This window comes from Lolium perenne, chromosome 6 (assembly GCF_019359855.2).
Source record: "Lolium perenne isolate Kyuss_39 chromosome 6, Kyuss_2.0, whole genome shotgun sequence".
Lineage (NCBI taxonomy): Eukaryota > Viridiplantae > Streptophyta > Magnoliopsida > Poales > Poaceae > Lolium > Lolium perenne.
In genome coordinates, this window is record NC_067249.2 from 242,105,882 (window position 1) to 242,132,905 (window position 27,024).

General features: G+C 43.3%; 1 protein-coding gene across 3 annotated transcripts; it reads left to right on the plus strand.

The window, feature by feature from the left end:
• Positions 1–15,097: 15,097 nt before the first annotated feature.
• On the plus strand, positions 15,098–26,146 carry LOC127305677 (protein TONSOKU). Of its 3 annotated transcripts, none has more exons than XM_051336189.2 (20): positions 15,098–15,418; positions 16,414–17,211; positions 17,849–18,025; positions 18,163–18,254; positions 18,925–19,023; positions 19,106–19,551; positions 19,649–19,683; positions 19,899–20,156; positions 21,992–22,139; positions 22,645–22,764; positions 23,285–23,385; positions 23,489–23,612; positions 23,822–23,934; positions 24,028–24,139; positions 24,417–24,521; positions 24,612–24,678; positions 24,760–24,880; positions 25,067–25,135; positions 25,215–25,332; positions 25,399–26,146. In XM_051336189.2, exons 1-20 carry the CDS (start codon positions 15,122–15,124, stop codon positions 25,920–25,922), a joined length of 3,924 nt encoding a protein of 1,307 aa, XP_051192149.1. In that variant the 5' UTR covers positions 15,098–15,121; the 3' UTR covers positions 25,923–26,146. The 3 variants fall into 3 exon arrangements, with proteins under 3 accessions (XP_051192149.1, XP_071679038.1, XP_051192147.1); XM_071822937.1 differs by having other exon boundaries at positions 15,100–15,418; positions 19,899–20,153; positions 24,965–25,135; XM_051336187.2 differs by having other exon boundaries at positions 15,101–15,418; positions 24,965–25,135.
• Positions 26,147–27,024: the final 878 nt, after the last annotated feature.

Genomic DNA, 27,024 nt, shown 5'->3' on the forward strand with positions numbered 1-27,024 from the left:
ATATATATAGTGGAAACTATCCCAAAGGTGGTTAATCTTGACAATGTATGCAATGAATTCATGTTCATCACACGTGCATACATTGTGGGGGAGTTTTCTCTATATATATTGGTTCTACTCACATCCATTGCATTTGTTGTAGTTGTGTGAGTAGAGCCGGTTTTGATATGGGCTAGTAGCTTTGTGTTACTTGACCATATCAAATACAACCTCTTGTATACAACTTATTCTCGGATAAGTTGCGTACTTGTCACTAATATTCATTATATAAACCCTCTTATTGTGGTTGTCATCAATTACCAAAATGGGGGAGATTGTAAGGGTACATTGCCCCTATGTGTGGTTTTGGTAATTAATGACAACCCCTATGGACTAATGTTTTCATTGAGTTTATATGAAGGAATATTCCATAGGTATTACTTGTACTCCATGTGTTGGATTCAAGTATGGATGCCATGAAGATAAAAGGTATTCTTTGTGTATTGGCATCAAGATCATCGGTATGAAGATACATATATGTGATATGATCAATAAGAAGAAATGAAGATGGAGTTCTTATGTGGAACTCAATATTAGCCATGCTCTATCTTATGTGAGTATGAGAAGATACAAGGTTGAGTTGGGCAAGTTCAAGATGAGCATCTCAAGTGAATCACATGCTTGAAGCTTGCCGTCCATTTGGTGATAATGGACTGGTGAAGATGTGCATCAATGGAGCTTTCCCATCATAGTGTATGGGGGAGCATTTGTTAGTCTTCACGAAGCAACATCGGTCAAGTGAGGCATTCCGGCTTGAGTGAAGCTTGAAGAGTTATCATCAAGATCAAGCGGGATGTGCAAGGCAAAGGTATGACCTTGCTAGGTTTTCCTTTTACCGGTCTCAAGGTGGATGTTGGGAGACCGGATTATAGGATAGATAGCCGCACTATTAAGAGGGGCTTTCGGTTGAGTAACTTGATCACATCGTCTTAGGGAGCTCAATCCTTTGCATACTTTGCATATCCTTATTGCTTCTTGGTGTTTCTCTATGTGAGGTTCTTGAGCTTGTTGCTAGCTTTACAACAAGCCCAAGTTCATCGAAAACGGAGTTCGCATGCATCTTCTATTGCGTTTTCAAGGTTGGGTGATTTTACCGGTTATTCATGATATAAGGTTCTACCCTTTTATATTCATGATAAAATCCCCTCCTACAGTTTCTTGTGTTTGCACTTTCTATTGGATAGCATTTGTTGTTATCTTTCCAACGAAATTAGTTTCATGTCAATCGGAGTTTGGGAGCAATAGTTATTAAAGAAAAAGGAAAAGGAGAAAATATAAAAAGGAAAAAGAAAAGAAAAAAGGGGAAGGCTGCCGGTTGGGCGCCCGGCCTGCCGGGCCGCACGCCGGCCCACCCGGTCTGCACCGGGCGCCAACCGGACCGGGCGCCATCCGGCCCACGCGCCGGCCTAGCCCAGCAGCCTCCCGGCCCGACCGGGATCCGACCGGGCCGCCTCTCCGTCCGGAGGCCCACGCGGCTGCGCCCCCGACGCGCCCCGCGCGCCCCTGGGCATTCTTCCGCTCGGTGGCCTCTTCCGCCTCGCCCGGTCGGTGGGCCGGTCCGACCGGACAGGCCACCGGCCTCTCCGGCCCAGGCTCCGGTCGGCCGGCCTGCTGGCTGGCCTGGGCACTTTTTAGCCCGTTTTTTATGCGATTTTCACCCGGTTTTCTCCCTAACGGTTATTTCTTCTTCCCCCACTATAAATACCTTTCTCCTACCTTGAGACAATAACTTCTTCCCCTTTCTCTCACCTCCATTGTTGCATTTGAAGAAGTTGCTCTCTCCCTTGATTCCTCCAACCATTCTTGCTCATACTTGAGGATTTGAGAGAGGAGATCTAGATCTACACTTCCGCCAAACCATTTCTTCTCTAAGTGAGGGAATCTCTTGGGATCTAGATCTTGGAGTCTTTGGTTGACTTTCCCCCTTGTTCTTCCTCTCCAATCTCATCCTAGCATTCGTTGCTTTGGTGGGATTTGAGTGTGAAGGACTTGAACACCTCCGGTGTTCCTGCTTTGCATCATTGCATAGTGTTGAGCTCTCCACCACGATTTGTTCGAGTGAGAGACCGTGAGCTTGTTACTCTTGGAGGGTGACCTCCTAGTTGGCTTGGTGATTGGTGCTCCGGTGATCTCTTCAAGAAGATTGTGAAGAGGCCCGGGCTTCTCCTTCGTGGAGCTTGTGAAGTGGTTGTGGAGCTTGCCATCTCCGGAGCGGAGGAAAAGCTAACCATAAGGAAAGGGCCATTATCCTTCGTGGGTGTGGTTCGGAGAATAGGGTGAGCCTTCGTGGTGCGGGGAATCCTTCGTGGGACCTCCACTCCTCCAAACGTGATGTACCTTGTTGCAAAGCAAGGGAACACGGGAATACATCCTCGTCTCCGCGTGCCTCGGTTATTTCTATACCCGAGCTCTCTTTCCTTGTGATAGCCATCGTGCTTGAAGTACATATATCTTGCTATCACTTGTGCTACATATATCTTGTGCCTATCTTGCTTAGCTCTAGTTGCTATTGTTACACTTAGTTGAGCTTAGCATATTTAGGGTTTGTGCTTGTAAACTAAACGATAGTTTAATTCCGCATTCATACAAGATAAATCCGCAAGAGTTTGTAATTGCCTATTCACCCCCCCTCTAGGCGACATCTCGATCTTTCAATACTGGAAGGGGTGTGGATGCTAACCCGAAGGTGGACTTTTAGGCATAGATGCATGCTGGATGGCGGTCTATGTTCTTTGTCGTAATGCCCTAAGTAAATCTCATAGTAGTCATCATGATATGTATGTGCATTGTTATGCCCTCTCTATTTGTCAATTGCCCAACTGTAATTTGTTCACCCAACATGTTATTTATCTTATTGGAGAGACACCACTAGTGAACTGTGGACCCCGGTCCATTCTTTTACATCTGAAATACAACCTACTGCAATCATTGTTCTCTTTTGTTTTCTGCAAGCAAACATCATTTTCCACACCATACATTTAATCCTTTGATTTCAGCAATCCGGTGAGATTGACAACCTCACTGTTAAGTTGGGGCAAAGTAGTTTGATTGTGTTGTGCAGGTTCCACGTTGGCACCGGAATCCCTGGTGTTGCGCCGCACTATACTCCTTCACCAACAACCTTCACGTGATCTTCATCTCATACTGGTTCGATAACCTTGGTTTCTTACTGAGGGAAAACTCGCTGCTGTACTCATCATACCTTCCTCTTGGGGTTCCCAACGGACGTGTGCTTTACCGTCACAAGCAGCTACTTTTCTGGCGCCATTGCCGGGGAGATCAAGACACGCTGCAAGAGGAGTCTCTCACACCCAATCTCTTTACTTTGTTTATTGTCTTGCTTTATTTTATTTTCTGTCTTGTTTGCTTTCTATATATCAAAAAAACAAAAAAAATTAGTTACTTGTTTACTTCGGTTTTGCTTTATTTATTTTTATTATTGCTAAAATGAGTAGTCCTGAAGTTGAAGTTCGTTCGTTTAAGCAACAAGGAGGAGAAAGTTTTAAAGATGCTTGGTATAGAATTAGTGATGCTCATCATAGGTGCACTAAGAAACACTCCACTATTATCCTCCTTAGGAACTTTTATGTTGGTATCTCTAGTTGGAATAGATATGTTCTTGATACTCTTACGGGGGTAATTTCCTAGGTACTCCTGCTTTAGAAGCTAGTTGCATCATTGAGAGTCTAGTTGGAATACCACATATTAATGAAGATAAAATTGAAATCTCTCTTGAGGATGTCATGAAAAAGTTGGAGACCATATAGAAAAATCTTTCAAGTGTTGAGACTAAATTGGGAATATTACTTGATAATACTGATAAACTTGATAAATCCCTAGGAGGAATTAATGAAAGAATTGCTGTCTTAGAAAATTGTGCTATCCATGATAATCAAACCCATAGGATTGGTGAACTTGAAGAAGCTATGGGAACCTTGGGTTCAACTTTTTCTTCTCTTAAGTTTAAGGAGAAAGCTTATGTGGGTAAGGAGCAAAAGTTCATGTATGTCCCTAAGATGTCAAAGCCAAAGAATCATTATGAGCTTAAAATTGATAAAACCTTTAGTACCACTATGAGAAATTTAGATAATGGAGCATATAAGATACCTGTTGCGACAAGTTGTGTTTTTAAGGAAAATTATGATGTTGATGCTTTTTCTCTTGATGTTACTTGATTTTCACTTTCTACGCCTAGCTGAAAGGCGTTAAAGAAAAACGCTCTTGGGAGACAACCCATTGTTTTATTTCTGCAATTTTTGTTTTATATTTGAGTCAAGGTGTTTGTTACTACTGTAGCAATACCTTTGTATCTTTATTTTATTGCATTGTTGTGCCAAGTAAAGTCTTTGATAGAAAGTTGATACTAGATTTGGATTTCTGCGCAGAAACAGATTTCTAGTTATCACGGTTTTGCGTTTTTTCTCTCTGTAGAAAAATCTAAAAATCTTTAAAATATTCATGAGTAATCCTCAGATATGTACGCAACTTTCATTAAACTGGAGCTTTTCCATCTGAGCATGTTAAGTGCCTCGAAAAAATATCTTTACAGACTGTTCTGTTTTGACAGATTCTACCTTTTATTTCGCATTGCCTCTTTTACTGTGTTTGAGTGGATTTCTTTGCTCCATTAAATTTCAGTAACCTTGGGTAATGTCCAGAAGTGTTGGGAATGATTTTGTCCTTGCTGAACATGTGAATTTTTAATTATGCACTAACCCTCTAATGAGATTGCTTTGAGTTTGGTGTGAAGGAAGTTTTCAAGGATCAAGAGAGGAGGATGATATAATATTATCAAGAAGAGTGAAAAGTCTAAGCTTGGGTATGCCCCCGTGGTTCATCCCTGCATATTTCAAGAAGACTCAAGCGTCTAATCGGCATCCCTTTCTTCATCAACAACTTATCAGGTCACCTCTAGTGAAACTATATTTTTATTCGGCCACATCTTATGTGCTTTACTTAGAGCGTCCGTGTGTTTTTATTTTTGTTTTGTTATTTTCATTCTCTGAATAAATCGGATCCTAACGTACTTGTGTGGGAGAGAGACACGCTCCGCTTTTTCATTTGAACACTGGTGTTCTTCGTTTTATTTTTAATGTTCATGGCAAAAGCTCAAAGCTGCTGCACTTATTGCTTTTTGGTTGGAAACGGAAAATGCTTCATGTGGTAGTTGGTATATTGTCTTGAATAATTTGATACTTGGCAATTTTTTTGAGCTCTCAAGTAGATCATGTTTAAGCTCTTGCATCATGTAGTTTAAACCTATTAGTGAAGAACTACCATAGAGCTTGTTGAAATCTGGTTTGCATGATTGGTCTCTCTAAGGTCTAGATATTTTCTGGTAAAAGTGTTTGAACAACAAGGAAGACAGTGTAGAGTCTTATAATGCTTGCAATATGTTCTTATGTAAGTTTTGCTGTACCGGTTTATACTTGTGATTACTTCAAACAACCTTGCTAGCCAAAGCCTTGTACTGAGAGGGAATGCTTCTCGTGCATCCAAAACCTTGAGCCAAAACCTATGCCATTTGTGTCCACCATAACTACCTACTATGTGGTATTTTTCTGCCATTCCAAGTAAATACTTCATGTGCTACCTTTAAACAATTCAAAACTTTATTACTCCTTATTTGTGTCAATGTTTTATAGCTCATGAGGAAGTATGTGGTGTTTTATCTTTCAATCTTGTTGGGCAGACTTTCACCAATGGAGTAGTGGCATCATCCGCTTATCCAATAATTTTGCAAAAAGAGCTGGCAACGGGGTGCCCAGCCCCAATTAATTAACTTTCATTAATAATTCTCTTCACATGTTTTGCCCTGATTTATCAGTAAGCAACTTAATTTGCAAATAGACACTCCTCCATGGTATGTGAAATGTTGGAAGGCACCCGAGGATTTGGTTATCCATGGCTTGTGAAAGAAAAAGGTTGGGAGGAGTGTCATCTATAAATAAAACTAAAATACATGTGTAAACAAAAGAGAAGAGGGATGATCTACCTTGCTGGTAGAGATAACGTCCTTCATGGGAGCCGTTCTTTGAAAGTCTGTTTGACAAGGGGGTTAGAGTGCCCACTACCATTCGTTGACAACAACAAACACTTCTCAAAACTTTAGTTGTATGCTCTCTATATGATTTCAAAACTTGAAAAGCTCTAGCACATGATTTAATCCCTGCTTCCCTCTGCGAAGGGCCTTTCTTTTACTTTATGTTGAGTCAGTTTACCTACTTCTTTCTATCTTAGAAGCAAACACTTGTGTCAACTGTGTGCATTGATTCTTACATGCTTACTTATTGCACTCATCATATTACTTTGTGTTGACAATTATCCATGAGATATACATGTTGAAAGTTGAAAGCAATTGCTGAAACTTAAATTTTCCTTTGTGTTGCTTCAAGACCTTTTATTAAGAATCTATTGCTTTATGAGTTAAATCTTATGCAAGACTTTTTGATGCTTGTCTTGAAAGTACTATTCATGAAAAGTTTTTGCTATATGATTCAGTTGTTTAGTCATTATCTTTTTGTTAGCAAACTATAGACCATTGCTTTGAGTCACTTCATTCATCTCATATGCTTTACAATAATATTGATCAAGATTATGTTGGTAGCATGTCACTTCATAAATTATTCTTTTTATTGTTTACCTACTCGAGGGGCGAGTAGGAACTAAGCTTGGGGATGCTTGATACGTCTCCAACGTATCTATAATTTCTTATGTTCCATGCTAGTTTTATGACAATACCTACATGTTTTGTTCACACTTTATAATGTTTTTACGCATTTTCTGGAACTAACCTATTAACAAGATGCCACAGTGCCAGTTCCTGTTTTCTGCTGTTTTTGGTTTCAAAAAAGCTAGTTTACAAATATTCTCGGAATTGGATGAAACAAAAGCCCATGGCCCTATTTTCCACGGAGTCTTCCAGAAGTCCGAAGAGGAGTTGAAGAAGGCCAGCAGGGGCCCACACCATAAGGCGGCGCGGCAGTGGAGCCCCCCGCGCCGGCCTATGGGGAGGGAGCCCCCTGGCTCCCCCGACGCTACCTCTCCGCCTATTTATTCCTTCGTCCGCGAAAACCCTAGTACCGAGAGCCAAAATACGAGAAACGTTCTCGGGGGGTTCAGAAGATCTCCTCCGGCACCCTGCCGGAGAGAGGAATCATCACCGGAGGGCTCTACATCACCATGCCCGCCTCAGGACTGATGCATGAGTAGTTCATCCTTGGACTATGGGTCCATAACAGTAGCTAGATGGTTGTCTTCTCCTATTGTGCCATCATGTTTAGATCTTGTGAGCTGCCTATCATGATCAAGATCATCTATTTGTAATGCTACATGTTGTGTTGTTGGGATCCGATGAATATGGAATACTATGTCAAGTTGATTATTGATCTATCATATATGTTGTTTATGATCTTGCATGCTCTCCGTTGCTAGTAGAGGCTCTGGCCAAGTTGATACTTGTAACTCCAAGAGGGTATTTATGCTAGATAGTGGGTTCATGCCTCCATTGAATCTGGGACAGTGACAAAAAGTTCTAAGGTTGTGGATGTGTTGTTGCCACTAGGGATAAAACATCAATGCTTTGTCTAAGGATATTTGTATTGTTTACATTACGCACAATACTTAATGCAATTGTCTGTTGTTTGCAACTTAATACTGGAAGGGGTGCGGATGCTAACCCGAAGGTGGACTTTTTAGGCATAGATGCGTGCTGGATGGCGGTCTATGTTCTTTGTCGTAATGCCCTAAGTAAATCTCATAGTAGTCATCATGATATGTATGTGCATTATTATGTCCTCTCTATTTGTCAATTGCCCAACCGTAATTTGTTCACCCAACATGTTATTTATCTTATTGGAGAGACACCACTAGTGAACTGTGGACCCCGGTCCATTCTTTTACATCTGAAATACAACCTACTGCAATCATTGTTCTCTTTTATTTTCTGCAAGCAAACATCATTTTCCACACCATATGTTTAATCCTTTGTTTTCAGCAAGCCGGTGAGATTGACAACCTCACTGTTAAGTTGGGGCAAAGTAGTTTGATTGTGTTGTGCAGGTTCCACGTTGACACCGGAATCCCTGGTGTTGCGCCGCACTACACTCCTTCACCAACAACCTTCACGTGATCTTCATCTCCTACTGGTTCGATAACCTTGTTTCTTACTGAGGGAAAACTCGCTGCTGTACTCATCATACCTTCCTCTTGGGGTTCCCAACGGACGTGTGCTTTACCGTCACAAGCAGTCATCATATTGTATGTGCATTGCATTGTACCTTGTCTTGATTGTGGTCTTCCTTTCCGGTACTTGGTTCTTCTCGATAGGGACCGAACGCGAGCCTGAGATCAACGCCACCGAAGAGCAGCACCCGAACAACGAGGGACAAGGCAAGCCCTAACCTGGTTCATATATGGTTTAGAAATGCTTTACTTCTGGTTCTTACATATAGCACCCACTTCAAATATGTTTTATCGACATTTGTAGATATCCTATGTGTGCACATTCCATCCTTGTAACCCATAGTTCCTGATCCACCGCTCCCAACAAAACTAGGCCTGAGCTTGTTCGGATCGCTAGAGCCGTATATGTGTTATGCTTAGCCATGCTTAGCTATTGAAGTCTGATCCATCCGGTTGATGAATCAGAGCTACGTATGAACCTAGTTTGGTAGGATGACGTGGTAAGATCAGTGATGATAATTAACATGTCGGGACCGCCTCGGAGAATGGCTACCTACGATGATGGAGTTCCCCAGTTAGTTTAACTCATGGAATAGGCGAAGTAAGGGCCGGGAAAGGTTCTGGTCGACCACCCTCTGCCGGCACGCCAAGGAAGCGTGTACATGACGGCGCTAAGAGTCGGTCGGCGCGTGTGGTTAAAGTTGTACACTCCAGCAGGGTAAATATTTTCGAAAATCCATGTCCACGGTTAAGGACGACTTGGGGAAGGACGTGATGATCATAAACAACTTGAACCTAATCGTAAAACTTAATATCTATGTGTGAATAAGGATCCCTTCTCAGGGTGTCGAGGGGGTGATCCTAAGTGATAGGTTCAGCTGATGATGAAGATTCGGTGGATTCAACATGATGATTTTAGAGCTAGAGTTGTTATCGCTCTCTTACCCCTTTTGAAAACGATCTTAATAGACGAGCTTCTGCTCCCTCCTATTTACAAAGGAAAACTGGCTTTCCGCAAAATAAGCTCCATATAAAGTCTCGCATACTCGCTTTGCTAACAGGTTGTACTAAGTCTTACTGAGTCCCTGTACTCAGCCTTGCATGCTTTGTTTCAGACGAAGTCCTTCCAACTGATGGTGGTTTCTATCTCGACGTCGACGAGTAGTTCGGAGTCTCCAGGCGGCAGACTGAGACTTATGGGCTGGAACGTCGCCTTATGTTATGGCCTCTTAGGCCCTTTGTAGTCTTGTTATCAAGATAACATAATTTGCTTTCCGTTGCTTGTTGAATTGTGGTCAGTGACCTCTACGTGTAATATTTTTGGATCTTAACTATGTGAAGAGTTCTAATATATTTCATTTCAGTCGTAGAGTCACTGTTGTGTTACCGATTCTCACCCTGTAGGCCCTAGAGATCTAGGTTAGGCTTATGCCAGATGTGATATCTGAGTTTGTCTAGCCCCGACCTCCGGGGTTTCGACAACTAGTCTCAGGTAATCCTAACCATATAATCAATCTCAGCCGTAACGCTCCTAAAGATATCACTAATCTGAACCGATAGCATCCAATTGCAGGCTTCCACATGACATTCGATGTCCTTTGCCGTGGCAGAAAAATGTTTTCTACCATCAAAGAAAAGTGGCAAGATTTTGGCACAAAACATGAAATCGTAGAAAATTCATATCAAATGCATTTGAACTTCAATTTAAATGAAACAATTTCCATTTGGAAAATATACTTATGGCCTATCTGTTGGAACCATGAAAATCCAAATAAAAGTTGTTGAAATTTTAATTATTTTAAATATGCATAAAGCTCTTTTAAAACTTCGGAAATTTATAGGAAATTTGTCCTTGCCCCAAATGAAATGGTTCCAACTGAAGCTGCAAGATAATTTCATTATCTATCTGTTAGAACCATTTAATTTCATATTTGTACTTTCTAATGTCAAAATATTGCAAATGCCATGCAAACCTAAGTTCGACCATATCTTTTGAACCATAGCTCCAAATGGACCCATTCTTTTTTCCTATAGTATTAGAATTGGACTTATTTATAAAGGTAAAGTTGGCTCTGTAAGTTGAGGTTACACATTTAGTTATAAGGATTTGCACTTTGGACCCTATTTGAATTCTTAGTTGCAATTATTTATTTGAATTATCTATTTGGAATGTTTGTTTGTCCATAATTAACGAGAGGCTTAACATTGTGAGGAGGTGGAATATGACTACTCTACCTAGAATAATACAAGTTACCTTTTGAACATATATATATAGCTACATCCTATATTTTCCACATGCTTATGTTGAATTCTGCAAAGTAAGAACATATGTAGGACTACTTTGTTTGTAATGTAATTGGTATGCGATGACAAAATTAGCAATGACCATTGTAGAATTATGCCATAGTCATTATTTCATCTTGAATACTTTTGTCACCCTACTATATATAGTATATGTCATATTGCTCTGCTATGTATTAGTATAACGGGGAATTGGGTACATATTGTTTTTGAATGCAATATGTTAAAGCTCATGTTACGAGCATATTTTTACGATGAAGTATGTATCCCAGTATCCCGCCGACCACCTGCCAGCACCATGACTCTGTGTTGTGGGTCTTCGTGCTAGATTCTTCACATCATCACATGTTTTGGACTTCCTTTTGACGTAGTAGAGGAGGCGGTGCATTTCACGAAACGAAGGCAAGGCAAGCACGTTTGGAATTGAAGGAAAAAGGGATCACCTTTTGACGGTGGCTCGCGACATACACAGTAGCACGGAGCAGGCTGCATGCTTCGAGAGGCTCGAGCCGCCGCTCTGACTTGGCCGGCCGCGGGTATGGCTGGTGAAGCACTGGCCAGTTTGGCTTTGCCCTTGCCCTGCTGCTATACTTCTAGCCTCAACGCTCGACTGTGCCGTGCCAGGGCATCTCCAGCGGCGCGACGTGAACGACCGTTTCCGTCCGCGTGGACCGGAAATGCGTCTGGCACCACCTCCAACGGGGCGACGCAAAGTGACCGGACGGACGCGCTAAGTGTCCGCTCGCTTCTCCACCGGGTCCGCCTGGCACCTGCATCGAGGGCATCGCGTCGGCGGTCAGCGCTTCCGCGTCTGCGCCACAGCCTTCGTCATCAATGGCGCGGCTGCCTGTTCTGTACGCGCACTGGCGGCCGGCCGCTGGGCTTCTGCGCCGCCTTCAATGCCATCGTATCCCGCGCGCGGCCGCGCTTAAAAGACCACCGGCAGCGTTCCTCCTTCTCCCACACCTCCGCTCGCACCACCACCGCCGCAGCGCCATGGGGAAGAAGAAGAACGACTTCGAGGCCTCCGGCAGCGGCTGCAAGAGGGTGCCGCTCCCCGTCACGCTGGGGAGGCTCATGCACGGCAAATGGATGCCGTGCGAGCGCTGGTCCGGCGTGCAACTGCCTGGCGGCTGGCGGCTCAGCTGCCGCCGGGTGCCCATCCCTCCCGTCCTTGCGCGCGAGCCTGATCGGAACGCGGAGATCCGGCGAAGGAGGCGGTACCTGCCACCGGACCTCCGCGACGATCCGGCGTACGCCATCGACTCCGACTGCTGGCGTACGTATCTGTCAACCGAGACGGATAAGAGAAGAAGGGCGGGCTTCATGGGCGACAGGGATTTTCCCTTCGGGCCTGCACCGCCGACTCGTCCACGAAGACAGGAGGCGCCGAGGCGTCGTCAGTAGGCGGCGACGCGCGCGCAGCACAACGACGACGACGACCACGTCGACGACGCCTACGACGCCTACGACGATGAGGACGACTACATCGAGGCGCTCGCGTACCATAACGAGGAGGTGAAGGACGACAGCGACGACTACGTCGCGGCCGTCTTTCACGAATGGCAGCAGGCCGTGGCGGAGGGCCGCGTTTTCGAGTTCCCGGAGAACATGATGGACGACGAGATGGCGAAGCTCGGCGTCCTCGTCTCCGAGAACGACGTGCCTGTGCAGCCGCCGCTGCCCCGGGACGCCACCGGCGTCATTGACATAGGCATCCCAAATGGGCCTGCCGAAGATGGTACCCGGGGTTTACTGGAAGCCCAATACCCGAAGAATAAGAAGATTCGGGAGCCCAAGATTTACTAAGGAAAGATAGAGTTGTAATAGGAAGTGTTGTTTGTGATCTGGCGGGATGAGTTAGAAACCGTCCCGGATTATGTAAACTTGTATAGCACGAATCCCTCGGCTCCACCTCATATATAAGGGGGAGTCGAGGGACAAAGAATCAATCGAATCATTGTCTGCAAGCCCTAGTTTTCATAGTCGTCGAGTACTTTTCGGCTGAAACCTTCGAGATCTACTTGCCCTCTACTTCTAACTAAACCCTAGCCTATAATCCATAGGCATTGACAAGTCAATACCTTGTCAGTCATGCCGTCGGGCCTGTCGGAGAATGAAGCCCTTCGACTGGCACTACAGGACTCGACAGCGCCACAACCGCAACCCTGGGAACCTCCACCGCCGCCACAGCCGCAACCCTGGGCGCCTCCTCCACCACCGCCACAGCCGCAACCCTGGGCGCCTCCTCCACCGCCGCCACAACCATACCCCTGGGCGCCTCCACCGCCGCCACAGCCGCAGCTCTAGGCGCCTCCACCGCCGCAGCCCTGGGTGCCTCCTCCACCTCCAGCACCGCCGGCGCGCCCGGTGTACGCTCCCCCGGATGACAACTGGCCGTGGGTGATACCGGAGCTCATCGTGCTCGACAGCGACGAGGAGCAGCAGTAGGCGTTTAGTTTTTTTTTTCATGTTTTAACTATGTAAATTATGTTTCATGTATTAAAAAAATGATTCGGCAAAAAAAAATGCGTCGTGCCGCTGGAGCCACCCCCGACACAAACAAACGCGCGGTCGATTTCGACCATTTCACCCGACGCAAACGGACGCGCGCGGACGCGAAAATGCGTCGCGCCACTGGAGATGCCCTCACTACTTGCTTTTCCACCATTGGTACTCCCGGTCAAAAACTTAACGTTGGTCTCCTTAGGAAATTTTCAACTATCAAAAAGTCAAATCTGATGATACACCAAACACACCTCAGATCATCGTGCAAAGAGGTAGTGCATCCTGCTCCGTTTTTTCACTCCAACCGAGTGTTGCAAATTCAGCTCTCACACTCACAATCAGGCCAACCGGTGTTTTGAAGAGATATTGCACATTAGAGCAGGTTCCTCTAAATGAGGATCTCTATATCTTCATATAAATGACTATCTATAAAGATTTCCTTTTAGATATCCTAAGTTTTTCAGTTTTTCAGTGGAACGTCTATGTTTAGATCGTCTATATTTTTTATTTAGTCACTGTCAATTGGACCTCTTGATCTTAGATGTGTGTGGGGACGCGTCCGCGGGGAAGGATTTTGTTTTAGATGGTCCTCGCTTTGTCCTCTAGATTTGGAGGATGAGTAGAGAAAATGGATGGTCCTCTATATTTAGATGACTGTTTAGATGAGCCACTGAAAACGTTTTTTCAACTCATGGTCATCTATACACATTTAGACGATCATATAGATGAGCCACTAGAGATGCTCTTAGGATCACCTCCACCCTCCAAATCGTGGCTGGTAATTACGTCGACTGTGTGTTATGGGATTGTCGACACATGTTGCTGGCGCTTCCACACCGACGCTCCCTATACGGCCACACATTTTAGCCCGAAAAGATAAATTCAAAACCACACATTAATAGAAATTCAAATTCCTACACATAGGAATAGACAACGTATCTTGCATCGGAATATGAAATCAAAGTGCAAGTTCCAGCCACCAAATCGCCATCAAAGTCCTGCGACCAAAACATAGACTCTATCACCAACATAGAACAAATGGATGTGGTGGCACCTTCATCACCCTTGGCTCCTCCGTCAACAATGGTGTCGGTGTCGATGTTGGCATCACCGAGGCAACCGGTTGGCTTGCGGCGACTTGCGCTGCCGCACCCGCCTTCTGATTGGCTTGCGTCGACCTGCGCCGCCGTTGAGGCCGCCTCCACCATGGCCATGTGGACCTCATAGACTTTTGCGGCGCCTCGTGTGTTTCTTCGTGAAGTACCTGCACTGGGCGAGCTCATCCTCCCAAGCTTCGTTTGACATCATCGGTGGCTTTACCCTTAACGTCTGCTTTGTGCGCACGGTTGCATCATCGCCTTCTTCTGCAGAGGCATCCCAACGACGGCGTGAGTGAGGGCATGATCTGGGAGCACACTGGAGCGGCAGGAAGGAACTGGAGTGATGCGTGGGAGAATGAAATGGAAAGGAGAAATAGTTGGAAATGAGAAAATGGATGTAGGGTTTTGGATTATTTGGCTGGCAAGGGGATCTCACGGGTGTGTCCGCGACTCCCCTTGAGGGTAGGGAGCAGCACAAACATGCCTACTATTCGCCTACTATTCTAGTGGGCTCGCCAAAGTATCAACATGCTATAGATGTCACCGGTCGCTAGTGCGAGCTCAAAATGCAGTCGACATTATAATAAGCCTATTGAAGACATTATTGAGGCTGTCGATGAAATGCTCTAACTTTGTGAGTATATTTCCGAGCAAGCCTCCTAGCGCTGCGTGCACGGTGTGTAAACAGATAAAGCAGACATGTAGAGTAACATGTTTGCATTCGCAAAAACAATTTCTACAGCCGAGAAATTCTTCTCCAGAATAGGAAGAGAAAAAAGGTTTCCTAAAAAATGTAAGACGTAAATGGGCCACCGTGTGCTTTCACAGAAGGCCTAACGCAAGCACGGCCCAAGAATGAACGAGACGGCGCCTCCGAAATGTTTTGGCGGGACGATAATCCCTCCATTTACCCCAATCCCAAATCGCCCAAATCGGCAGGAAAAAAGAGAGAGAGATCCAGGCCGGAACCCTAGCGCTGAGCGGCGGCGATGGCGCGCGGCGGCGGGGGGCGGGCGAGGGAGGAGGAGGAGGAGCTGAAGGGCGCGAGGCGGGGGTACCGGGAGGCGTCGTCGGAGGGGAACCGGGAGGAGGAGGCGCGGTGGGCCAACGTCATCGGCGACATCCACAAGCGCCGCGGGGAGTACGTCGAGGCCCTGCGCTGGCTGCGGATCGACTACGAGGTCACCGTCAAGTACCTCCCGCAGCGCCACCTCATCGAGTCCTGCCAGTCGCTCGGGGAGGTCTACCTCCGCCTCGCACGATTCTCCGACGCCCTCACCTACCAGGTTTACACACCACCGCCACCATTCTTGGATCACACCAACTTGCATTCGATCTGATCGGACGTCTGGGCTGTTTAGCAGCAGGCTTCGGGTTAAATTAGATAGTTTGAGATTCGGTTTTGACATCTAGATTGGGATTTGACCTGCTATCACCACCAATGTGTATATTCTGTTTGGATCATTTGGTAGTTTATATGCAGGAATATAATTTCGATTGGACCGTATGTTTGAACTGTTTAGTGGCGAAACATTAGGCTAGGCTGTTGAAATCATATTGTACCAGAGGGATATAGATCCATTCCTTGGTGCATATGTACATCAATCTTTGATCTGACGACATATTTGGAAAGTTTTACTACTTCTGAGGATTAGAATGGCATAGTTTTGCTTGTCTCAGTACGCATTGTGTTGTTCTCAAAGATCGTTTTACTATCACCAGTGCTTGTTTGTGTACCTAGTGTTCAGCTGTACAAATTGGTGAAAGTTTACTGGTGTGTATATGCCAAATAATGACAATAATCTAACATCCCACATTGGGTGACTGATTAGTTGCCGATGATGCATGTAACGCCATTTCTCTGTCACAAGTAGTAAGCCTTGTGTGGATTCCTGCTGCTGCTGCTGAGTTTAGTCTCATATTGTCAGTTTTTCCTACAAGGCCATATTTTGCAGTAAATTTTCAGGTAGAACTTTTGGTAAACCATACATACCACAACCGTGTTAACCCTTTTCGGCGGAGCGAAAACCTACTGCCTGTAATCATGACATGCATCTGAATGTACCAGTCCTGTTTTAGTACCAATCAAAATCTGATACATATTTTGGGCGTGATTTGCTCACTACACTTGTGTAATAAGGTCTGATTTTCGTTTCATTTCTATTGTTGGTTATTTAGTTAACGCGCACAGTTTGCTACTAAGCCAGAATATCTGGTTGGTTTCTACTGCATGATGTCATGTACTCATTTCCATTTTCCTTGATGTTTGCATGCATCACAGAAGAAGCACCTAGAAATTGCCAAGGACTCCAATAACCTTGTTGAGCAGCAGCGAGCTAGTACCCAGCTCGGGAGAACCTACCATGAAATCTTTCTAGGATCTGAAAATGACCATAGTGCCATGCGCAATGCCAAGAAGTATTTCGAATCTTCCATGGAACTGGTAAAGATTCTAAGAAAGAATGCCTCGTCTGAAAAATCCTCCTATCTGAAGGAGCTCATCGATGCACACAATAATTTGGGCATGCTTGAACTGGAGCTTGAGAACTTTGACGAAGCTGAGAAACTGCTTCTCGAAGGTTTGAAAATATGTGATGAAGAAGAGGTAAACCAATATGATGATGCTCGTACTAGGCTTCATCATAATCTAGGAAATGTTTATACTGAGTTACGCAAATGGAAGACAGCCGAGGATCATATTGAGAAGGACATAAAGATATGTAAACAAATATGCCATCTTCAAGGTGAAGCAAAAGGATTTATAAATCTCGGGGAGTTGCATTCTCAGATTCAGAAGTATGAACAAGCAGAACTTTGTTACAATAAAGCTCTTGGTATAATAAAGGATTTGGAAGATGAAGATGCACTAGTTGACCAGATTCATCAGAATATTGAAACTGTTAAGAAAGCAGCTGAAGTTCTCGAGGAGTTGAAGAAAGATGAGCAGAAACTGAAAAAGCTTGTCAGAGATACTTCGAGGGCTCCTGAAACATCAAATGAGAGGAAACTCCTCCTTGAGCAGCATGCATTGCTGGATGATCTTATTGAGAAGGCAAGAATGATATCTTCATGGCACAAAGTAAGTGAACTAAACAGTATCTAGCCATGTAAGCTTTACCCACCTAGTATTAGCTGTAACTTGTACCCACCTTCTCTTCGTGATTTTTTTTTTGTTACTTCTGAATGTTGTTTAGAAAAACAAATGTTCTGGTAGTTTCCTTTCATTTATGCATAACTGGCCATAATTTTCGTAAGGGTTTGGTTGAGTTGATCTACACTTTCTTTTGGGGGCTAGTCCTGTGGATAGTATGTTATTTGATGCTGTCTTCTGGTCATAAATATCCATATTTTATTAGAAGCCTCTTTTCAGAATTAGAACTTCTGCCAAAGCTTCAAGTCTGAACTATTGATGTTATGTGCCTTCAATGTCGAACTTTGCTCTATTTTGTACATGCATCTGTGTTGAACTGCATGTATATTATACATGCTTTTGTGTTGTACCAGGTACTAACATGAATTGGTTACTGGTTAGTTGTTTATTTCATTTGATGAAAAAAAAACTTGGATCAAGTTTCAGAACTGACGTTGAAAAACAGTTCTGAAGAATCAAAGGTGAAAAAACAGGACACAAATACTCTAATAACATAAATAATTATGTGATGTGTGATGAAAATAAGCACATGGCTCAATTCTGATGTAAACTATTTGCTCTACAGCACAAGGAATTTTCCAAAGCGAAAAAGAGAGTAACAAATGAACTTTGTGACAAGGAAAAACAGAGTGATGCTCTTCTGTCCATAGGAGAATCATACCAAAAGCTGAGAGACTTCAATAAAGCTCTTAAATGGTACACGAAAAGCTGGGACATCTATCGATCGATTGGAAATTTAGAGGCAAGTTTACATTCCCTCATTTATATTTGTGTGTATGTCCACATTTCTGCTACATAATAATAAGACCCACCTTCCTGTTTGCAATTCTTGGTGCCAAAAGTCTCAAATCTTGGTCACCTTGGTACCTGAAATTTCAGGGGCAAGCATTAGCAAAAGTGAACATTGGGAATGCTCTTGATTCTCGTGGTGACTGGGAGGATGCATTGAAAGCTTTTGAAGAAGGCTACAGGCAATACCTCTGTACCTTCCTGTCTAGTAACTTGTTATCTTGCATGCTGCGAAGTAGGAATATGTAAATTTTAGTGTTTTGAAGAGCACACAGGACATGACATGGGAGGCTTATCCATGAACATGTTATTTGATTAATTAAAACACCCGATTTCTGACTTGGACAATGGTTGGTATTTTTTTTAACTTTTTGAGGTGGCCATATATTCCAATCTAGTACCGTGTATAACACATTTCAGACATTCAACGCGTTTACACTGTACACACATCAACGATACGGTGAACATCTGTACACATATATAATGTGTTGTAATCATGTCAGTACTTGAGGAATCCTTTGTAGTTTGATTTGAAAATTTCACCTGTAGTGAATCGCACCACACAACAATTTTGATATTATTATGAACCATTATAATTTAATAGAACATGCTCTGTAGCATGCGCTGTATCTGTGCCTAAGGAATTTTTGAACATGTGGTGGAGTGCTGTGGTAATTACTATTATCAATGCCAATAGTCATTTTAGTATCGTACCATAATAATGTTGTGCTGTGCATGTGTACATCTATTATCTATTTGGTAAGTGTTCCAGTAAGTCTGGAACTGCATGTCTCACTGTGGCATTTTAGTTCCACCTTTAGATTCTGATACTTGCATTTCAATGATTTGCAGAATTGCTGTGGAAGGTGACCTGCCAAACGTGCAACTTTCTGCCCTTGAAAACATGCAGTACAGTAACACAGTCAGATTTGATAATAAAATAAAAGCCAAGTAAGTTACTAAGTACAGATGTTGGACAGAAGAAAGCTAATTTATGCAAACCTGTTATCAATTACATTTTGTTTTTCTGCAGGAAGCTGCAGCAAAAAATAGACGACCTAAAGCAAATATTGAATCAACACGAAGCAAGGAGTACTGTTAGTGACTATTGCCCAGAAACTGAATCTGAAGGTGGTGATGTATCTGATAATATACTTGATCCAGTGGATAGTGATGGGCATGGTGCAAATACATATTCAGAGGAGGCTGATGATAATGTTATTCTCTCCTCACTAGTTCATAGAAGTAGAAGCTCATCCAATATCAAGGCATCCAAGACACATAGCACCCCCAAGAATGTTGATAGATTATGTCAGATGGATGAGGGAACTAGAGAAGTTATAAGTAAAGCATGTGGTAATCAGTCTGGTAGAAAACGTGTTCGTATGGTTATATCAGACGATGAAGCTGATGAGGATCCTGCAATTGATCAATCAAAAAGGATACTAACTAGTCGAACAGATCGCCTGTCTACATCAGGTACACGCCATATGCACATTGTATACTTTCTCCAGTTTTGGGAATGCCTGGTGATTGTCTCCTAATTAGTTTGTATACATTTTTCTATCACCAACAGAGCATATAGCACATGGAGCAAACAACAGAATTCAGGTCATACAAAGCTTATAATCTCTTGAGATTCATAATTTTATATGCTTGATATGAAACCGAGATATATTTCTCTATCATTTTTCTATTAACAACTTTTGGTTCTCATGTTTTTTTTTTTGCTTCTCATGTGTTGTGTTCCATCAGATGTTGGTGCAGCAGTAAAGAGTTTGTGGCATTATTTTATCTTTTGGATGATAACCAGTATTCATCTGCAGGATAATTTAAAACCTACTGAGCCCAGGGATGCGCACAGTAACTACACACCCTGCCCTGCTGAGGAAAGTATATGTTCATTCAAATCAAGTAGCCCCATTGGTCATGGTAATGATGGCCGGGAAATAGGAGCTTCTAGTGGAGGAAAGGCATCTGCATCCAAACCAGCAGCAAGTGGTTCCAAAGTTTGTAGCCCTGCATCATACAGTCAGCCACAAGGTCAAAATGCTGTCGGCCTTCAATCCACAGATGCTAATCATGTAAGTAGTGTTGCAAATTCAGTCTTCACATGATCGCTGAAAAGCATCTGGGGTTGTGCTTTCTGTTGCTCTATCTTTTGTTTGTTTATTGGAGATTCCATAATGTCTTATTCCGCTGGTAACTTGAGATGTCCATGAATGCTGAAATACATTAGAAGGGATTCATATGCTAAATGCAACATCTACTGTTTTGATACCGAACATTTAGGTTTGAATGTGCATATGTTCATACTTATTTTTCTGGTTACTGCATGAACCGGATACTCAATGCAAATAAAACGTGGAATTAAAAGCTACTGTGTGCAGGCCACTTAGAAATGTCATTTGTAGGGCAGGCAGTTGATGAGTGAACCTCCCCTCAAAGGATACTACTCTTGGTGAATATCACTACTCTGCGGTTATAGCTGCAAGCCTACATGTCAAAAACATTTACTCCTTCCGCCCTAAAAAAGATGTCACAGATTTATCTAAATTTGGATGTATCTAGATGTGATTTAGTGTAGATACATCCAAATTTAGACAAAACCATGACATCCTTTTTGGGATGGAGGGGGTATAACTTTTTTGGGAGTGGGAGTGAGCTTTGTACCATATCCACATTTGAGCCTTTCTAGGATTCGTTTTCCTTGTCATCTAAAACATTTCACTTCAATCGATTCAGGCAATTCTTAGTGTTCTTACAGTGTTACTTAGAAATACAACAGCTACTACAGTTATGGTATTCCATGGAGTAAAATGCACCTATAGTCAGTGGACATGTTGATGCGGTCCAGTTTCGCCCCTCAACTCAGAAACTGCCCTTTTTGGTTACTAAAATTGCCTGTACAGTTCCTATAAGGTTCAAAGTACAATTTTCCTATGTATTCATCTGACATGACATGTATCTTGCGGAAACCCCCTCCTATCTCTCCAGTTCTCACAACCATCCTCCGAAATTCCTAAATTCCCCACTCCAAATCGACGTGCTACAAGATCATCCTCCACCTCCCGCACATGCCCCAACTTCCTTCGCTGCTATCGCTGGCATGACAGGGCTGGAGGACGACGAGGCACTGTACCTCCAGGGGCAGGTTTGCCCTGTTGTGCATGTGTTCTACCATGGTGCATAGGTGCATACATAGATAGTGGGAGGCCTCCACGCAAGGATTGCGAGTCGACGAATCGATTTGGGCTAGCGGCTCATAGACTAGCTGTGACTAGTCAGGACTCATGTGACTAGTCAATATGAGTCCAGCACTAGGTAGTATAAATACCATATTATATAATTACCAATAGTCTAATACTAGTATGTAAATATGTAATACAATAGAAGGCTTGGGCATCTTCTGGGGAGGAGCAGTAGACATAACGGGTGGACTCATGTTCTTAGCAGCGGCAAAATGGGAGAAGAACGCGACGACAGGGGTTGCGTTGTGAGAGTCTGCATGGTTGCAGTTGCTGCCGTGGCATTGGTGCTGTCAAGTTCTGGCTCTATCCTAGCAGCAGCAGTGGCTGCGCTGGATGGATGCACATCCATGGCTTTGGTCTGATGGGGTAGTTACATGCTAGACAAGCTGGGGGGAGTCTTTCTGCAATAAAATCAAGCCCTCCATATGCACCAGCACCTGGTTTGGCGGGCCTTGTTTGTCAGATATATGAAATGTCATCTGAATACAGATGGAAAATGTATTTTAGACCGTACTAAACTGTATAAGGAAAATTAGTGACTACAAAGAGCAGTTTCTAATTGGAGGGACTAAGTGGGCCATTTCTACAAGTTGAGTGACTATAGGTTTCTATTTTACTCTATTCCATGTGGCATGTGGTTCCAATGTGATGAGATACTTCATTTGCAGCATTTTTTGGCGTTCAGAATTGGTGAGCACCTGGTGTACTTGGATGCAAATGCTTGCATATGTGAGGCTGCTTTTAGCATTGATTCTCTTAAAGTTGAAGTGGCATGCGTATACAACCTTCAGATTCTTGATGAGAAGAGCTCCAAAGGTTTGCCCTTGTTGTCTAAATTTTGACAAGTCATATAGTCTGTCCATTCAATTTTTTTGTATTATTTTCTATCATGGGAACTGGGTTCAATCTTATACTCCAGTGAATTCGCCTTTGATATTCTCATTATTAGATCAGAGGTAGAGAGAGGGATGTGAACTTCGGAAGTCATTTCCATGATGTTTACCATTTCAATTATCAAGTTATCATCTTATGGTCTTGTTGAAAAAATGTACAATGTCCTTTTGCTGAGATGCTTTCTTCATTCTTACTTCATATATTTGGTCTATTTGTCCTGCAATATGTATCTGATTGTTCAACTATTGTACTGTAACATCTGAAAGTACAGTTATTACTAAAAGGACATGTTTGCTAGATTATAGGGCAGTACCTGAGGATAAACTCTGTGTGTACCATGTCTTTGCTATTTATCCAAGTTTAATGTTCAGGGAACATCCTGTTTCTTTCTTTTCTGTTGAGACTCATGTTTATCTTACTTCGCTAGGCTTGTTTCCTATTATTGGGGAACTCAAGTGTTGTGGGAATGTACTGGATGGTGCAGAATCAACAAATTATATTGGTCAACTTGCTTCTGAAGAGAAGTGCATTGATGTTGTTATTGATGGTACGGGCGTTGTACTCAACTTTGTTCGCAAATTGCTATTCTGGCATGAGTTCTAGTTCTCTAGGACATCTGAGAAATCTTGTTTATGCCGTTTTTGTTGGTAAAGAATGTGCATTAAACATTCAAGGGATAATCATTTGATGATTGAAGTAAACACAATACGTTGTGGTAGTTTGGTTCTATATTCTTTATGCTACTAGCCTACACCAGTGGGGAATATGAAATTACTGACTTCTCAAATTTATTTTTTGTATGGTAAAAATAATATTTTCCATACATCACTGTTTAGTTAAAGTTCAAATATCTACCTTACAGTTTGCATACAGTTTCAAAATATATATGTGGTTGTGTACACTGGCTCATGTGAATGATACAGTTATGCTGATCTCACTCAATATCTGTACATGGTTTGTTTAATTATATTTTTCCTGTTGCATGCCAATCCATCATCTGAAAACATAAGTCCTACAGTTTCAGTTAGTTGATATTGCATCTAATAGAGCTTGTGTTTATAATGAAGATTGGGTGCCAAAGCGGTTGATGAAACTGTACCTTGATTTCTGCGCCAAGTTATCAGAAGTACCAAACAAGAAGCTATTGATAAAATTATATAATCTCGAAGTAAATTTCTTGGATTTATATTACTTGTTTTGATTTATAAATAAATCAGGTCTGACTAACTTGTCAAAGCCAAATGTGTTCCTCTGCTTCTGTTCTCTAACAGGTTTCTGAAGATGAAATCATTTTGTCTGATTGTGGACTGCAAGATCTTTCAATTACACCTTTTCTTGATGCCCTTAGATCCCATAAGACAATAGCCATGTTGGATCTTTCTCATAACATGCTAGGTATCGTTTTCCCCTATCTCTGCTGCTTTCAAGTATATAATTAATTTATTTCTTCAAGAGTTTGGCACACAACAGTTACAGGTAAATGGAAAGTGCCCTTAGCCTTATGACATTGAGTGTGCTGTATTAGTCACCTATTTGTTCATGTTAGACTATCTTTTTGTTTTCTTATCTCAGACTGATTAAACATTCATGTTTATGATTTGCAGGAAACCAAACAATTGAAAGGCTTCAAGAAATATTTGCGTTGTCAAGCCAAACGTACGGTGGCTTGACACTGGATTTACATTGCAATCGATTCGGTCCAACAGCTTTATTCCAGGTGTTTTTTTTACTATTCCTGAAACTTGCATATGAAAGTGGAACCACAGTTAATCTTAAAGTCATACTTTGTCCATAATTTACTGATGAACAGATATGCGAGTGTGCTGTTATGATTAAACGACTGGAAGTACTTAATCTGGCTGGGAATCGCCTTACAGATGGTTGCAGTTCTTATCTTTTCACAATCCTACAGAAGTGCAAAGGTATGTTGAAGTCGTGACACTCACTAATAAGTGTAGGTTTTTTGTGCTGCGGAAGCTCTAGGCCTTTTTTGTTTGTCTGCAACAGCAGATTGCTGTTTTGGACCTTCAAAGTTTTTTCCATATCTTCTTTTTTCTCAGTGTGCACCTTAACTTTTGTCTTATACTCCCTCCGTTCCTATTTAATCGACGCGGGGGGAGAAGGCTAATGAACAGATTGACGTCAATTAAATCCGGACAGAGGTAGTATAATGCATGTAATGTTTTCATTTCATGACAGCACTATATAGCCTGGATGTTGAGCAGTGTTCTATCACATCAAGAACAGTTCAGAAGATGGCAGATGCATTAGATGAAGGATCGGTCCTTTCACATCTCTCGATAGGTACTTTTGGTGGTTCTCCCTTGTATAACTCAAACTCTTAGGCCTCATGTATAAACATTCCGCAGCTTCAAAACTCCATACTTTTGACAGGAAAGAACAATCCGATTTCTAGCAACACAATGCTTAACCTTCTCTCCAAGCTGGCTTCTCTGAAAAGGTCAGAACATATCATTTCATTACTGTAATAGCAATGAAGTGTGGTGAAATAATATACCAGCTATACATGTGATCACTGCAGGTTTTCACAGCTAAGCTTAACTGGTATAAAACTGAATAAGTTAATGGTTGATAAGCTGTGTTCTCTTGCGCGATCCATGTGTGCAACGGGATTTCTGCTAGGTGGAACTTCCATTGGACCGGTGAGTCTTTTTTCCATGTCTTAATGGTTAGTATTTGCAGCTTGTAACAAACACCATACCTTATGGATGCTGCTCTTCTTGCAGGGAGGAACAATTAAGCTTACCGAAGCATTATCTAGCACATCTCAAGAATTGTTGAGGTTGGATTTATCTAACTGTGGGCTAACAACTCCTGAACTCTCACAGATATGTTCAAATCTTTCTCAAATCAACATTCTTGACTTGAACCTAGGAGGGAATTCCATTAACTTGGAGGTTTGCTTCCTATTCTCAAATAATTTGATGTATGCAACTTTGGTCTCCATGGTCGGTTGAGTTACATTGCTCAATACAGGGATGCGATACTGTTGGGGCTATACTTGCAAATCCCCAATGCAGTCTCAGATCTCTTACCCTTGACAGATGCAATATTGGGCTTGCTGGCATTACTCGTATTATTCAAGCACTAGCAGGTGAGGAACAATTATACTCAAAATGACATCTTCTGTGTCAGACTCACAATCTTCTGCCATTTCCAGGGAATGACCAACTGGAGGAGCTGCGCATGGCTGAGAACACAAACTTGGCACTAGAGCGGACATTGCATTTTGACGAAGACATGCAGGATGTATTGACAAGTACTGAGTGTAAACATGGTAACAACGCCGAAACAAGTGATAACATAGCTCCAGGAAACGTAGACCTTGAGAATATGGTGGTGGCAGATAGTGAAGATGAAGCGGCCAATGAAGACCGGCGCGCAGCATCGGGTGCCTCCGGGAGCTGTGCAAGTTCTTGCCAGAGAAACTCTTATTTGGGTTGTCAGGTCATCCAAGAACTCGCTGAGGCCCTAGTTTTTGCGAAGCAACTGAAGGTGCTTGACCTCAGCCGGAACGGGTTGTCGGAGGAGGGCATACAGTTGCTGTATACTGCTTGGGCATCTGGCGAGAGAGGCGATGGAATAGCTCGGAAACATGTGAGCAAGGAGGTGGTTCATTTCTCGGTGGATGGTATGAGTTGCTGCGGCCTCAAACCCTGCTGCAGAAGAGACTTGCAAATGTAGTCCTGGGTGGCCTTCCAACGTCAGATTATAGTCGTTATTAGGATCATATACTTAGATAACTGAACAGTAAGTTAAGTAGGGCCTTTCTATCAGTGTAACTCTGCGGCTATTTCGAGAACAGATATGGGTCGGTATACTATTATATGAACTCATCAGCAGTGTAAATTATGACTGTTTGCTGGAGTGAGATTAAGCTTGAATGATGAAACTTTACATGCAAACTATGAATCAGCTCTTCTCATATGGAGAAACTACCAAAAGCTCCGAGAGATTACAGTAAACGGAATCAAGGAGTCTACTCCAATGCTGAGCAATAAATATTACATCACACACAACCAAGGGGAACATGGCCTCCAATGCTCAAAAGTCAGTTTATGATGTGAACAAGCAGCATCCCTAGCATTCCAAGCAGCTGCAACTCTTAAACAAACGTTGCCTTACAGAGCTGCTAAACTCTGCCCCTTTCACCATGAAATCCTTACGATATGAGAGGATTGGCCGGAAGCTGGAAGCCAAGTTGACACCGGACCACACCCTCTAGGGAAAGATATAGTTCAACTCTACATCAAGACAACAAGACACATTTCTCCAAACTGACTGATACTATTACGGTCTTAGCTTAATTAGTAATCCTACTCCTCCTGAATACTGATGCTCTTTTTTACTAGGCACTTAGTTGTTGCGGTCGATGCAGACGCGGATGGGCAGATGGAGCTCGCTGCCCAGATGCACAGACACAGAGGAACCACCACCATGTGCCTCGAACTCGCTGGGGGTCGAGCAGCTCGGCACCGCCAGCATCCCCCGGCCCATGTTCGGGATCGCCAACATGGAGCTGTATAGCTGGCCCAGCGCCGGCGGTAATCCTGACGCAGACGACGGTGGCGTGGCCGCCGCCCACGGCCATGAGGAACACGCCGCCGTCGTCCTCCGCGACCAAGAGGTGCTTGTCCTGGTGCGGTTCCTGCGGCATGCGCACTTCGAGCATGTGGTCACTGCCATACTCGAAGTCGTGGACAGGCCAGGCGTGCGGGCCGGCCGTGTCCGTCAGGTGGCGCACGAGCTGCGCCGGCGAGCCGAGGAAGGCGCACCCCGGGCACGC